The 15,428-nt window shown below is 33.3% G+C and overlaps 1 protein-coding gene across 3 annotated transcripts; it reads left to right on the top strand.

Annotated features, from left to right (window-relative positions):
* The first annotated feature begins 6,455 nt into the window (after positions 1-6,455).
* On the top strand, positions 6,456-12,521 carry LOC107914340 (probable plastid-lipid-associated protein 12, chloroplastic). Of its 3 annotated transcripts, XM_016843233.2 has the most exons (11): positions 6,456-6,856; positions 6,954-7,007; positions 7,195-7,269; positions 8,500-8,619; positions 9,936-10,127; positions 10,225-10,308; positions 10,413-10,505; positions 10,723-10,776; positions 10,906-10,982; positions 12,090-12,197; positions 12,289-12,521. In XM_016843233.2, exons 1-11 carry the CDS (start codon positions 6,596-6,598, stop codon positions 12,371-12,373), a joined length of 1,203 nt encoding a protein of 400 aa, XP_016698722.1. In that variant the 5' UTR covers positions 6,456-6,595; the 3' UTR covers positions 12,374-12,521. The 3 variants fall into 3 exon arrangements, 2 of the variants coding, with proteins under 2 accessions (XP_016698722.1, XP_016698730.1); XR_001688793.2 differs by lacking the exon at positions 10,906-10,982 and having other exon boundaries at positions 6,543-6,856; positions 12,289-12,373; XM_016843241.2 differs by lacking the exon at positions 8,500-8,619 and having other exon boundaries at positions 6,543-6,856.
* The last annotated feature ends 2,907 nt before the right edge of the window (positions 12,522-15,428 follow it).

The following is a 15,428-nucleotide window of genomic DNA, read 5'->3' as shown; positions in this document are numbered from 1 at the left end:
TCGCTGCTACTTCACCTTGCGATCTAACTATTTCAATGTTAAGAAAGGAGTGTGTGGGTTCTTGTGAACTTAATGAATATACACAATTGAATAACCACATAGCACATACAAAACATAAGTTGAACAAAAGTTTTGGCAAAGATTATGTTCTGTGAATAGGGTTCGCTATAGGGGTGCAAAGCATGGTTCACACGTACCTGTTGTTAGTTAGTTTAAAATAGTAATCACAATAGTTTTAGCAAACATATTCATATACATGTACTTTTCTATTGGATAAGCGAATCTCTTTATAATCCTCACTTTGACTCAAAGAGTCCTTAACATGTCTCATAAGTGTAGCATAGAGCTAAATACTCTCTAAACACACCAACATGTCCCATTGAATGGAGCATAACTCGACATTCCCTTATTACTCCAAAGTTGTCCTAAGGTTTCTCACCCAAATCACAAAACACAAAGGTAAGTACTCACAATCCTATGGCATGCCATTATATCCAATGATTATAAGGATTTTAAAACATATAATTAAACATATAGAGCTCACAAATTATTAAGGAGCTCGCACTATGCTATTCATAAAAACATATCTTAGCACATAATCATAAAACAAAGCTTTTAGAAAAGGCTTACTCTTGGAACTTATGTTAAAACCTTAAGCCCTTGATTGAACATTATAATTATCACATACAAGTGGTGATCCCTGAACAGTCACCAATTTGTTGAAATGCTTTAGACAAGCTTCGTCTTTCCCTTGTCTTGCTTGTAGATGGTTCTACTAGGTTCGCAATATCACAAACATACACTAGTCACTTAACAGACAAAGCATATTAAAGCTCATACACACATACAAGCAAACCTAGGTTCGATATACTAGCCTAGTTTCTTTTGTTGTGAACTCTAAACAGAGTCTTACCTTGGATTCTAGGAGCTAGGTTTTGAGTGCAATAATCGATACTTATCAATAGGAGAAAGTAATGGGTATAGAATTTGGTCTTTATTTATAGGCACTAGATGTTTTGGTGTTCTTAGGACTCCTTATTTGATTTAAGAAAGGATTACGTGCATGGGTTGTGTTGCAAAGCAAGTTGACGTTCTAATTTTAGCCAAACTATCCTTTTGACTCAAATCAGCGACCACAACTCACAAACCCACTTGCGATCTTAGTCCTCTAGGCCCAACTCAACGATTGCAGCCTGTCAAGCCTACCGTCAATCCCTATTTATGAAACTGAAGATCACAACTCACCAAATCCACCAATTTGCCAATCCTACTGGCGAACATGGTCCTTTATACTTCTAGGAGACCACTTTGTTGGGCCCATTGGTGAACTCAGCTTGTCAATCCTACTAGCATACTCAGCTCTCAGGCGAACACAAGTCTATTAGCAATCTCAGCTCTCTAGTGAACACAAGTCTATCGGCGATCTCAGTTTGCCTGCCCCATTGGTGTCCCCAACTTGCCGAGTTTATTGGCATACTATATTAAGCTCAAACTTCTAAGCCTTATTTTGGGATGTTACATTCAATCCTAATGGTTTAAACACTCGAAATTCATATCAACTAATCCCTCTCAAGAAACCCTAAATCCTCCGCTTATCATATCCTCATCCACTCTTTAATCTCCCCTAAGGGATTTAGCCACTCATGATATTCATGATCTCTATCTTGATTGAATAAATCACGTGAAGAACATGATGATTCGGAAGAGAAAAGAGAATTTAATATTCGTGGATTAATATTGAATAGGGAACAGAGTAGCAAATCTCTCGATTGGAACAAAGGAATAAATCGAATGCAAAAGAAAATATATTGAAATAGATTAATTAAATAAACAAGCTCTTGAATCAAAACTAATTCAAGAGGAAAAAGAGAGTTATGAACAGCCAAAAAGAAAATAATTTAAATCTACTTCTAAACTACTATGGTTTTTGAAAACGTTTAGGACGACTTAGTTACATCAATCCCCTAATGTCTTACTTGTATAAGTGTTGGCAACGGACATTAGGCCTTTGGCACGTCCTAAGTCTTTGTATAAGTTTGATTGCACAGACAAAAATAATCCCTTATTACTTGGGTAGGACGTCGATGTGTGTCACGCCACACCCATTGCATGGTGTGACATGACACCCACTTTCAGCCTTGTGTAATTCATTTTGAGCCTTGACGTCCAGGGAAGCTTATGCGTCACTCGAACCTTGCTTCCACATTAATTGGGCCTTTATATCTTCATCCTACACACTCAATTAAATATATTAGCACAACCTAAGGCCCGTGTCTACCTATTGGATCATAACTTATGTCCACGAAACTAACTAAAAATGTGACTAAGGCAAGTGCACCTATCAATTAATATTATACTACGGTGAGCACATATATCTTTCCCACGAAGACTAAAAGTACTAGTAATTACCGTCTTTTTATTTTTAACCAATAAATTCGAGTGATTGATTAAAACTAAAATTAACTAAACTAATTAACTACGAATGCGACAAAGAGCAAATCAGGAAAATAAACAATTAACAACCAAGAAGCGAAACAATACCCAGTAAAGAATCCACCTAGATTTCATCTGTCATTATCAATCTAAATTACACAATTCCTTTACTTAGTATCTTGATCCGTATAAATCCCTAACTTATGCTAATATCTCTTTTGAGAGTAAGAGCAATTGACTCTAAGTTGATTAATTGAAATTTCTTTCTAATTAAAACCCCTATTATCGCATTAACTCGTGCTATGGATTCCCCTATTAGATTTTATGCTAATCCAGTAGATTTATGTCGTCCTATATCTAGGATTGCATGCAACTCCACTCAATTACGCAAGATCTACTCTTAAAAAGGTTTTATTCCTCCTCTGATTTAAGCACATCAAATATGGAATAATAGTCTAGAAATATTAAACCAAGAATTAAGCACACATAATTGAAAACAAAATCTAAGTATTTATTACGTAAAATAAAAATCAAACGATAGAATCCATCATATGATTCATCTCCCCTGAGTATTTAGAAAATTAGTTCAAGCTTGAAAATAAAAGCATCCAAAACACAATATAACCGAAAGAAATAAAGAAACTCATGATAATCTCTTACGAAATCAATTGGGATTCTTCAATCTTAACAGAAATCTGCTTCAGAATCGACTTTAACTTGTTTTTTGAGTTGTTTTCTTGAGTATTTTATGACGACTCTCTCTTATCTTCTTTTCTTTTCATATACACGTCTTAGAATGCCCAAAAAACTTAAAAAAGTGATTTCCCGTAGTTTAGGATACAAATTCACGAAATCGACATGGCCTATTACATGGCCATGTGGTAGCCCGTGTGGGTCACATGGTCGTGTAGAATGGGCCAGATCGTATAAGACTTGTAGCTTGCTCTGATTTTCTAGTTTTCACTCGTTTTTCACTCCTTTTGCTCCCAAGTGCTCTATAAAGCATCAAAACTTGAATTTAAATGACTAGAAACATAAAATTCACAATCAATAATAAATAATCACCCAAAAACGCATTAAGAATGAGGTTAAAATATGTTACTTTTAGCACTTATTAACAACACTTACAAAATGTGTTAAAAAAACACTTATTTTATTAATATTCTATCCCAATGTCTAAGTACTGAAAATGAAACATAAAATCCTAAATTGCATAGAAAACAAACTCTTTAAGTGTGGAATTGAACCAAATTAACTACTATATTTGACGGAATGTCAAGTATGTACCGTCATTCATAACTATGGAATTCATAGCCCAAGACATGGGTACATGATATCCTCTCATTAGCAATACATGGTTGATGAAAAGTAAATGTGGCCACAGGTTGTTCGTCTTAATGATGAATGACTTGATCACTATTTGACAATGATTGGCTTTTCATGAAGGAAGATGTAACGGATATTATCCCAAAGAGATCAATGATATCCTATAAGGGTAACAGACTTATGACAAGGTCATTGGACAGACACTGAATAGCTACTTTCATCACGGTATGTCGTTAGGGAGAGCTCGGTCACAATACTATAGTTGTATGACTTCGTGACTAAATTAGTTTATAATTAATAGACGAAAAATTGAAACTTAATTATAAATAGTTTAAGCCCTAATTACATATGTTCAATCGATCCTCTGCTAGCTTATTGAAACCAAAAATGAATTGCGTGTTTTAATCAAAATGAACAGAATGAACAGAAATGGAAAACATTCAGAAGTGCTTATGGTTTTATTCGAAATAGAGAAAGGGAAACATCAAGGATTCACTAATCCAAAATATCACAAACTAGGTCGGTTTTCAAAATTTTATTTTTTTCGCTATGCAAGAAAACCATTTTCAAATCGGATTTTTTTCCAGCACTTTGTGCATGGGCTATGACACAAGTCCCCTCCCTTAAATTTTTTTTCTAAGTCGCACAAATGCTTAATTCTATAAGAGGCTGAGCTCGAGAACTCAAACCAAAAAACCTGAGCCCAAACTCATTTTAAACCCGATTTGATTAAAAAGTAAAAAACCTGAACTTGAAAAAAATCTAAACTCGAGATTGGCTCAAACTCGAACTCAAATTTAGTAATAAAAAAATAAACATTATTAAATATTTTTATAAAAACTTTAATTATTAATTTTATTAAAAAAATTTTAATAAATAAATTGTTTATTTTGTATATAATGAAATAGTAATTTTTTGAGAATGAGATTACCATTATTACAAACACCAAAAGCTCTATGATATTAGTTTTCTTTAATTATTTGTCCTTGTATTTAGCTTCTAATTTTTGGAATATAAATTTATATTTGATAATTAATTCCTATTTTAGATTATTTAGATCTAAGAAATATTTTTTTTATCGAGTGACATATTTTGTTTCAACTATTGATAAAAAATTAAAGAAATTATAAAAACTAAAAGTTACGTTAGAGTTTAAAGTTTTGTGTTATTATATGAAAAAATTAGGGTTTTTTAAAGAATCAGGGTTTAAACTTTTGTCAGTCCCAATAAAATTTTTTTTTATAGTTAACAAAATTTTAATTTTTAATTTTATAAGTAAAACATATAATTTAATTCATGAAATATTAATACATGAAAGTGTCATGTCTTTTAAAATTTAAAGTAATATATTATATTTTATTATTTAGTATTATATATTCTCAAATTTTATATGAATTCAAATTATAGTGTCTTTGATAATAAAAATAGAAGTCAAACTATAGTTTGTTGTAAACATAAAATTTTTTCATTATGCGAAACTCGTTTGATTTGTTAATTTTTTTATTTATTTCATAGTGAATAATAATACAAATTATAATGTATTATTTCATAACCAAGTTCATCTAATCAACTAATTTAAAATCCAATATAATTAACTTGTAATATTTGATATATTTATAATAAAATTATTTAACACAATTGATTTTATATAATAAATTAATATTATTTAATTTTTATGATAACAAGTAAACAATTAGACCTGATCATGGGTCGAGCTATCCGCCTAAGTCTGAAGGCCCATCCGAAAAGTGGGAGTGTTTGGGAATATATATAAGCCCGAAAATGGGCTTAGACAAATAATAAGGTCTGTTTTCTGAACAGGTCAGGCCTTGGGCAAAATTTTTTACCTAGGCCCAACCCAACCCGAATCATATGGCTATACTTTTTTGTATTTTCAATTTTTTGGAAAATATTTATTTTAATAAATTTAATGTATTATATTTTTAAATTTATTTTTATCTAAAAAAATTATTACGGTCGAGCCAAGTGAAGCTTAGGTTTAGCATTTTTTTTATGCGGATCAAGCTTGGACAAAAATTTAGGCTCATTTTTCAAGTTAGACCCGGGCCTAGAAAGAGGGCTTAAAATTCTACATCATCCTGACTCAGCTTATAATTAGGTCTAGTAACAATAACAAATTTTAATTTTAATTTTAATTAAACTATAATAAATCAATCATTTATATTGAGATGTAAACATTTAAAATATGTAGATATATATAATTATATTGAAAGAAAAATAAACCCGAACCAAATCCAAGACTGAAACAAACTCAATACTAAACTCAAAATAATCTAAATTCAAAAAGGCTTGAACTTGAAATAGCTCGAACCTGAAAAGACCTAAACATAAAATAAAATAAAAAAACAAAAATTAAACCTGAAAAGACTCAAAATCAAAAAACCTAAACCCAAAATAATTTAACTCGAACTTACCTAAACCCGCCCATGGCCACCCATACGAATGTCCAATTGAAATTACAGAGTCCATTCTCGAAATAGACTCGATTGAGCCATTAAAAAAATCAGAAGAAATTATTGACTGAATCTTAATTCAATTAATATTGATATTGTTATTAATTAAAAAATATGTGAGTTTGAGCATGCACATTTATGCTCATATTTAAAGCTTGCTGTAAGATTATGGAAAGTTTTGTTAATTCTATAAAGAAAATCAGAGGGAACTGATAGCTTAATTCCACGTGGCCAATGGGCATAAGCCAAGTGTAATGTAAACTGCAAAACCGATCTGCAAGGATAAATTACAAATAAACCTCAACCTCTCAAAACGGAACAAACTGCTCAGGGCAGACTAGGCAGTGTCAACACAGACACTTATGGCTCTAATAGAAAATCTGAACCTATGGCCTCCATCGAACCTGCAGAGAAACCTTGCTTTAAACTCCCCTCCAAAGCTCTTCAACTTCAAACCTTCTGCAACTCATTCGATCCGCAAGACTCTCCACACTTGTCGCTGTTCTCTTGTGAATGAACAACAGCAACAACAGGCTTCCTTTACAGACCAAGAAAAGCAGCTTATCGACGCACTCATTGGGATCCAAGGCAGAGGCAAATCAGCTTCTCCTCAGCAACTCAATGTACAAAAAACATTTGACCACCCATTTTGCTCTTTAATCTCTGCATCACTTTGAATTTTAAGAGTATTATATTTGACTTTCGTTTTGATTTCCGAAGGATGTGGAGCGTGCAGTTCAAGTTCTGGAAGGCCAAGACGGCGAGGGAGATCCCGTCAGTTTTCTTCTTCGAAATTATTGGCGTTTCTGAATATCGACCAAAAATGTTGGGTTTTAAGTGGGGAATTAAAATGGACGCTTGTTTATGTAGTATTTGCTGGGACAGTGTTTAGATTTTTATAATTTTAGTACTGAAAAATTCTAATATGGTCTTGTGATTATGATTACTTCCTTGCCTGTAGACAAGCTCTGATCTAATTGAAGGTCGGTGGCAGTTGATGTTTACGACTAGGCCTGGCACAGCTTCCCCAATTCAGGTTAGTCGTCAACTCTCTGCTTTACGGCTCTCCAATAACTCATCTTTATATTATCCAAGCTATAACTCATTCGCTTTATATTAAGCATCCAACCTATAACCTTACACCACCTTAACATACTCGTAGGCAAAGACAGAGAAGCATACACGTAAGTGTAACATGTAAAAACAACATAAGAATTAGGCTCTAATACCTTGTTAAGAATCAAATTTAGAGCCAATTGATTATAAATGGAAAGATCCAACTTGAATATGACACCACATGCAACTCAAGATTTGACTAATGTGGGATAACACCGCTTAACCCTTGGAAGATTTTCATCTATTCTTCTGTGTCTATACATGTTCAGAAATAAGTTTCTTTTGTTTTGTACTGGTGAAGTTAGAATTCTTAAATAGCATACTTATATTCTTCCCAAGGCAGGAATTGACCTTTAAAATTTAAGTCCGGTTATGCTTGCCAAAATTGTAGAAATGACTGTCTTTAGACTTTCTTGTGGTTAACTTATTTTGGGCTTATAGGAAGAAACTTTGAAAATCATGAAAGGGAAGGGAGGCTTATGGCGTTCCATTGATAGCTTTAATATGATAAAATAGGAGTATGAATAATTTGGGTGTTCTTTTGATGACCCTGTGAATTGAGGTTGTCAAATGTTTGCTTGGGGTGTGGCTGTATTGGAGTCCAATGTTGCTTCAGCCAAGGATTTTGAAAGGGGGATAAGTGAACTATTTTAGATAACTTTTAGTGCAATGAAGTTTCTGTTTATCAATTCTGTTTAAATGCTGTGAGAAGGTAGTTGAATGGTGAATGTTCTTGCAAAAGTTGGTATTGACAAGGAGGTATGCTCATGGTATGGTGGTTATGCTTGTTATCTTGTTTAGGAGTTGGTGTGTTGTTGGGCCTGTTAATTATCTTTTATTTTGATTCATCTGTTTGCTAATAGATTGGATCATTAATATGTATTTTTCTGATTTGCTTTAGGCTTTCCTTTCTGTATTTATTTAGGCAAGAGATGCATTTGAGGTGTCCTGTTTCCTGTAATGGGTGTGGCTCATCTTTGTAATGAGTTTTTTTATTATTAATTAACAAATTTGACTTAGAAGCAAAATGAAAGTTATTCTCTTTGAAATGCAGTAATTGAGGATACTATAATGCAAATTAGGTTAGTCTGTCTTCCCTTAATTTTTCTTCTATTTTTTTTTTCAATGATGTGATTTTTATTGGCTGTAGAGAACATTTGTTGGGGTTGACTTTTTTAGTGTATTTCAAGAGGTTTATCTCCGGACAAATGATCCACGAGTTTCCAACATCGTAAAATTTTCTGACTGGATAGGTGAACTAAAAGTAGAGGTATGGTTTCATTATCTCTAGTGATCACGGTAGTTCATTTTTTGAATTATTTATGTGCAGACGAAATGTCATGAGACATGAAAAAAGTAGCTCTTTAGTACCCTGGCTTGCTCAAGTTGTGGAATTGCATACATTGCTTTCTGTATAATGTCTATCTATTTGATGCTTAAAGAGATTTTTCTCATGAAATTATCTTTTGACCTGACAAAGGGCGGATAACTTAGATATATTTCTTAAGAAAGAAAATCGTTGTCCATCCGTACTTCACAAAACTGGCATAGATGGTGCTGAGAAAATCAAAATAAAGGAGCGACATTCGCTTAGTTATCTGTTCAATCCTTGTTTGAATTGAAATATCAATATTCCAGCTAATGTAACATCCTTGGACAAGGGGAATGCCATTAATATTCTCGTAGTTAGATGTGTACCAAGGTCACTTGAGTAGGGTTCGGTGCATGTAAACTTAGATGCATATATAACCATATAGCCAGGGATTTAAATAGCGGTCCGTTACCGAAATAGCGGCCGTTATATAGCGGTAACGGCACCGTCCGAAACCGCTACTGCCGAAACCCGCTATACCCGCAATACACAATAAGTAATGTAAAATTCACGACCGCGATACCTGCAATGACCGCAATAGCATCCGTTATGTCCGCAACCGCGATAAGCGCAATGCGACCGAAAACGCGACCGCGACCGCAATTTAAATCCCTGCATATAGCCACGTCCCCCTCTTAAGTCAAACTTCGTTAGTATACTAAGTTACAGAGACTCTTCATTTTTCCTAGTACTCACATCTAACACATTCAAACATGGATATGAGTGCATTATCCTCCAAATATATGAAAAAGATAACTTTGAAAAAGTTAAGTATATCCGTTTCGGACAAATACTTGGACCAGACACTCACCCCAGCGTTATTTAACATAGATATTATAAGGTGGATGAGACTCACTCGTATCCCGTACTCTTTAGATATAATCCGTGTCCTTAAAAATAGGTTAAATGACAGTGAAAAAAAAAAGAAATCAAACTGGTTCTATAACATTTCATATAACAGATACTGGAATCAGCATTTGGTAACTACATGCCTCTTCTAGGAGATTATGGATTCTGAATCACAATTTATCAAAGGAGAAAGCAACTTCAGTTGCTTTCTTTTTGAGCTGCTTGAAAACAATTTGTCCATAAAAATGCCATAAGGTACTTTATTTCTTGTGTTCTTGTCTGCAATATTGCAGACATTAAGTTTCGATTGGGCAGACCTCAGCTTTTCTCATGGATTAACTTTTCATTTTATTTTCCTTTTATAGGCGGCAGCATCAATAAAAGATGGAAAACGGATCCTCTTCCAGTTTGACACAGCTGCCTTTTCATTTAAATTCTTACCATTTAAGGTACCATATCCAGTCCCATTTAGACTTCTTGGAGATGAAGCCAAGGGCTGGTTAGACACTACATATCTGTCTCATTCTGGAAATCTCCGTATTTCAAGAGGAAATAAGGTGACGACATTTATTTACCTTCATCTTTTCTTTTTCTAAGTGAGTGTTATGGATAAAGTTTTTACTAAGGAAGTCCAGCAATGTCTCTGTAGTGCAGGGCACTACATTTGTGCTTCAAAAGAGGACTGATCCTAGGCAAAAGTTGTTAGCAGCTATTTCCACGGGAACAGGAGTTGAAGAGGTAAAATAATAATTTTAGGATTTTCCAATAATGTTGGAGAGAGCTCGTACTATCATGTTGTGTAACCTTCCTCTGCTAATTGTTACATGCCTCTACCTTTTCAGGCAATTGATGAGTTTATCTCCTTAAGCAAGAGTGGGGCTAAAGATGAACCAGTACTCTTAGAGGGAGAATGGCAGATGATATGGAGCTCACAGGTTTATTTATAACGCCTCCGGCATCTAAGCCATAAATTTGTTGGAAGAGCCTAAAATAATGAGTAGTGTTTTTTCTTTCCCTTTTGCCTCATATGTTCACTCCCACCATAGTATGCGTGCTTCATCTAGAATTAAATAAAGGTAGTCATGTTCTTTCTTTGGATAATTGCTTCTTGTTCGTTCTTTGCTCACCTTAGCCCTGACTATATTGTTGCAGATAGAAACAGATAGTTGGCTAGAAAATGCCGGCAATGGTCTTATGGGCAGTCAGGTAAGTGACGTATAAATGTTAATAACTTTGGCTTTGTGATGATGCCTTGATTGCTGGTAGTTCTCTCTTTTATGGAATTGCCTCATTAGAGTAATTCAGTTGCTCTCTCTTTTATTGCAACTGCTTTAGATTGTCAAGAATGAACAAATGAAGTTTCTAGTGAACATCTTACCTGGGATTAGATTCTCCATGATTGGCAAGTTTGTGTAAGTCTCTCACTTTACTTTAGTGTTGAAAGGATAATTTTTTTTTTTCTTTTTTGGTCCAAATTCAAAATGATAAAAGTTAGCTCCCAAATTCAGGTTAGTTGTACTTCATTCTACTTCACTAGTTTAGCCAAAGATAAATAATGAAGACTGATGTCTCCCAGGACATACATGGCCCTGTCGTAATTGTAGGTAGGTCATGAATATATATTTCCTAGCTATGCAAATTGCCAAATAGGAATGTATAATATAAGATCTAACAAAAAAATTTAAAACATGAAACTAGTAAAAGGTTTTGGCAAAAGACCTTGGAATATAAACATCTAATATAATATAGATCTCATTCGATATGATAGCCAGCTTCAGAAACTCTGCTACACCCAAATGTAGAAAAAATTAAAGAAAATTAAAGTAGAAAGAAGTCTAGCCAAGTCCAAACTTCATTTCGAAAACCCTACTTAAGTGGATAGGCTACCATACATATAGAGACATCAGGTATGTTTGACGTGTATGGTAACCATTATTGATCAACTAATAGATATCGCCCGCCAATATTGAGCTCATCTATTCTTATCTTTGTACTCTCAAATGTTGAATTGACACTGCATTAAGAGACTCTTCAATTTATGCCAGAAGTTTCTTATTTTTCAAAATTCCCTATTTTAGCACCCAGTTATATGCCATTGAGGCATTATTCAACCTATCTTACTCAAAAGCCGAAGACAACGACAATGCAAAGCTAATGTGACTTGGATATTTAGATGTAAAATATGTTTCAAATGTTTTATTTATTTGTCTTTTTGTTGCTTTCTTCTGTGAACTATAAGTTCTGCAGTTCCCCCTTCATCGAAAATCAATGTTTTATTTATTTGTCTTTTTCTCATCGAAATGTTTTACTTAGATTTTTTACTTTAATGGTACGCGGATACGGCCACTTCAAGAACCCTATAAATACATGAAAAAAACTTGGGAAATAACTGAACATATCCATGTAGCACACATACATGTATCTGACACGCACTACTAGTTTGAGTTCGAGTAACATAGAAATGAATTACCGTTTAATTAATTAGTCTAAAACTTGATCACACAAATTGCTTGATGCAGCAAATCAGGCACAAAAACATATGATGTTACAATGGACGATGCAGCCCTGATTGGTGGTCCATTTGGGTACCCTTTGGAAATGGAGACCAAGATCAATATGGAGCTTCTGTAAGATGACTCCAATAACATATGCTACTTGGTTGGATGTCTAGTTGGTAGCGTAATTAATTAATTACCTTTACTAAATATGCATTTGCAGATATAATGATGACAAGATCAGGATTTCCAAGGGCTACAATAATATTTTGTTTGTCCACCTTCGAGCTTCAGATGGGTCAAAATAGATAAAGAAAAAGTGAATAGCAACCTGTACTTCTAATGTTCTATGGCAACTCGAGTCCCTTTAGGCTGTATATAATGCATCTCAACACTATATTTCAATGTAATAGGCTATTTAACAATTTTACTATTATGGAATCTTAATTGGTGCAATTTATTCACCCAAAATTTTATATTTTTTTTATACAATATTGAAGTAGGGGAGTATTGAATCTGTCTGAAACTGAACCATACAACTTATGCTTGCTTTTGTTGTATCATTCTTTTGATTTGGTGATAGATGTAACAACTTGAAACTAATCCTAGCCCTCCATTTTCAAATTTGAATTTCCAAGCATAAAAGTTATGTCAGTCTTGGAACTATATATAGATTAAGAAAAAAAAAAAGGTAAATTATACCAACAGTCACTTAACTTTAGGGTAGTTGACAAAACAGTCACCTAAGTTTCATTTTAGTCACTCAACTTTGAAAAAATAACAAAATAGTCCATTTTAACCATTTTCCGTTACAGACCTAATGAAAAAGTGACATGGCGTTTAACGGTGGGCTAGTTGTCATTTAAACAGTCTTTTTTAACCTTAAGCTTATTTAAGAGCCCTGGGCAGTAAAAGAAGGAAGAGAAAAAGAAGAACGGAGAAGAAATGGATAAGAAGAAGAAGAAGAAGAAAAGAAAAAGAGGAGAAAAAGAGAAAATGGAAGGAGCTTCATACCAGTGATTCCCAAGGGTCAAAATCCGGGAACTCAAAGATGACTACTCTTCCACAGCACCGATGCCTCCATGGCCAACGCCCTTCGTCGCATAAGTTGAGTGCATGTGCTAATGCACATAAGCAGTTTGTGCATTGATTTTGAAATTTTTTTCTTCCGATGATAGAATGGACTTGATACCAAGGTTGAAAAGTCTAGAAAGCGAATGAAGGAAAGGAAAAACAGGGTTAAAAAAGTCAGAGGTGTAAAGAAGGTAATTGGGGTGTTTTTTTTTTCTGTTTTTTTTTTAAATTTATTTTGTCTATTACTTGTGACTTTGCCCACATTGCAGACCATGGCTGGAGAGGCTGCTAAAAAGAAGTGAGATCCCATAGATATGTGTTGGAACATTTTCAAATATTTATAGTATTCTAATAACTATAAATGAATAGGTGTAATTAATCAAAAGATAAATCTTTTGGTCAATTGGTCAAAAGTTATATTATTTGACTTTTGAAAAAGAATTATAACTATTCAGACAATATTATTTGAATAGTTATAAAATTAAATAAATAATTATTATTTATTTATTCATAAAAACACTTATTGAAAGATGTCTCTATGAAGTGACATGAGAATTCCTATAAATAGGAATGAGATTTCATTTGGAAATCACACCAAGTTCTAAAAGTTCTTTCTATCATTCCTCATTTTCTAATATTATTAGATTGTTCTATAAAGAGTTACTGCAGAAATTCTTTGTAGAAATTGAGTTTCTTGCTATACATTGCTTAGTGCTTAGTAGACTATTCTCGTCAATGCAAAACGAAAATAGTCATTGGCTTCATTGTATCCTTGAGGTTAATTTGCTTGGAACTCATTTGCACACCGAAGATAGGTGGGGGCGAATATAACCTTAAAGATAGTGGCTTGATATACACCTTGGAGCCTTGTCCTATTTTCTCTTTTTCTATTCGAGTTCCATTCGTGTGTTCGAGATTTTCCTCACCGGAGATTTGTACTAAAAATATGAACTAAGTTTCATGCAGCAATACTGTAACGCCTCGTTTTTAGTAAAATCGAAGCAGTAGTTTCGGGACCACAAATCTGAGGTCATAAAATTTATTTTAATATTATTTTGTATTCTACAGCATGATAGTATTATTGTATTAAAATTTTGTTAAGAAATTTTATCGTTGGTATGCTCAATTTGTAAAAAAGGACTAAATCGCGTAAAGTGTGAAAGTTGTGTTCTATTAGCTAAAGGTGTTAAATAGCTATAGAACTTTAAAGTGGAGATACTTTTATGGTAATTAGACCATTAAATGAGTTAGTGGATGTGCATGGCTTGGTAATTGTGTATTTTTAAAGTTAGGTAAAGGTAAAATGGTAATTAGGTAATTAATAGTAAATTAAATAAAACAAAAGAAAAAATGCTTCATTCTTTCTTCATCTTCCACCAATTTTTCACCAAGAAAATAGCCATTGGAGAGCTCAAAATTTTAGCAACTTAAACCCTTGCATGTAAGTGATTTTTAAGCTCGTTTTTGATGATTTTTATGTTTTTAGGATCGTTGTAACTTAACCTAGCTAACTAGGGGACGAGTTTGCAAAAATATTAAATAGTTTGAGATTTGACATTGATGAAAATGTTAGGGTTTTGAAGTTTAATAGAAGAAAATGAATCTTTGTTGTTAAATAAACAACTTTTGTTAAAGGAATTTTAATGAAATTACCAATTAGTGGTTAAATTATGAAATATGAAAATTGTGTGTTAAATATGTGAATTTGTGGAGTGTGTGGGCTTCTATAAGCATATAGTGAATTTGACTAGGCTTAGATGTGGATGAAATTACATGAATTTCATTTTACGAGCCTAGGGACTAACTTGTAAATAAGTCAAAACTATAGGGGCAAAATGATAATTTTTCCCTAATATGAATTTTGGATTGAATTAAGTAGAATGTGAATTAAATTAGTTAAATTTGCTATATATAGATCAAGAAAAGTAACACTCGGAATTAAATCGAGGAAAAGACAAAGTAGTGGAATAATCGATCAATTGTCTACGTACTAATTCGAGGTAAGTTCGTATGTCTAATAATCGATCAATTTGGCCCTTTAACTACTCGTCCAACGTGGTAAGTTAACAGGCCACATCAGCTAGTTAACTAGCCACGTCAACTATCCTGTTAAGCCTATGACGGAAAATGTTAATGAGTGACTAATTTTTCACTTTTCAATAATGTTTGTGACTGTTTTGTTATTTTTCCAAAGTTGAATGACTGAAATGAAACCTAGGTGATTGTTTTGTCTGCTACCCCAAAATTGAGTGACTGTTGGTGTAATTTACCCAAGAAAAAAATTACAAA

The sequence above is a fragment of the Gossypium hirsutum genome, chromosome D08, assembly GCF_007990345.1.
Source record: "Gossypium hirsutum isolate 1008001.06 chromosome D08, Gossypium_hirsutum_v2.1, whole genome shotgun sequence".
NCBI classification, from domain to species: Eukaryota; Viridiplantae; Streptophyta; class Magnoliopsida; order Malvales; family Malvaceae; genus Gossypium; species Gossypium hirsutum.
Note: the sequence above shows the minus strand (reverse complement) of the source record. Positions and strands in the feature narration are given on the sequence as shown.

Excerpts from the sequence above, each read along its gene's own strand:
- LOC107914340 (XM_016843233.2), top strand. The coding sequence starts at position 6,596 with ATGGCTCTAATAGAAAATCTGAACCTATGGCCTCCATCGAACCTGCAG. Across the intron at positions 6,857-6,953 it reads CTTCTCCTCAGCAACTCAAT|GATGTGGAGCGTGCAGTTCA; the intron begins GTACAAAAAACA and ends TGATTTCCGAAG. Across the intron at positions 10,128-10,224 it reads GTATTTCAAGAGGAAATAAG|GGCACTACATTTGTGCTTCA; the intron begins GTGACGACATTT and ends TCTGTAGTGCAG.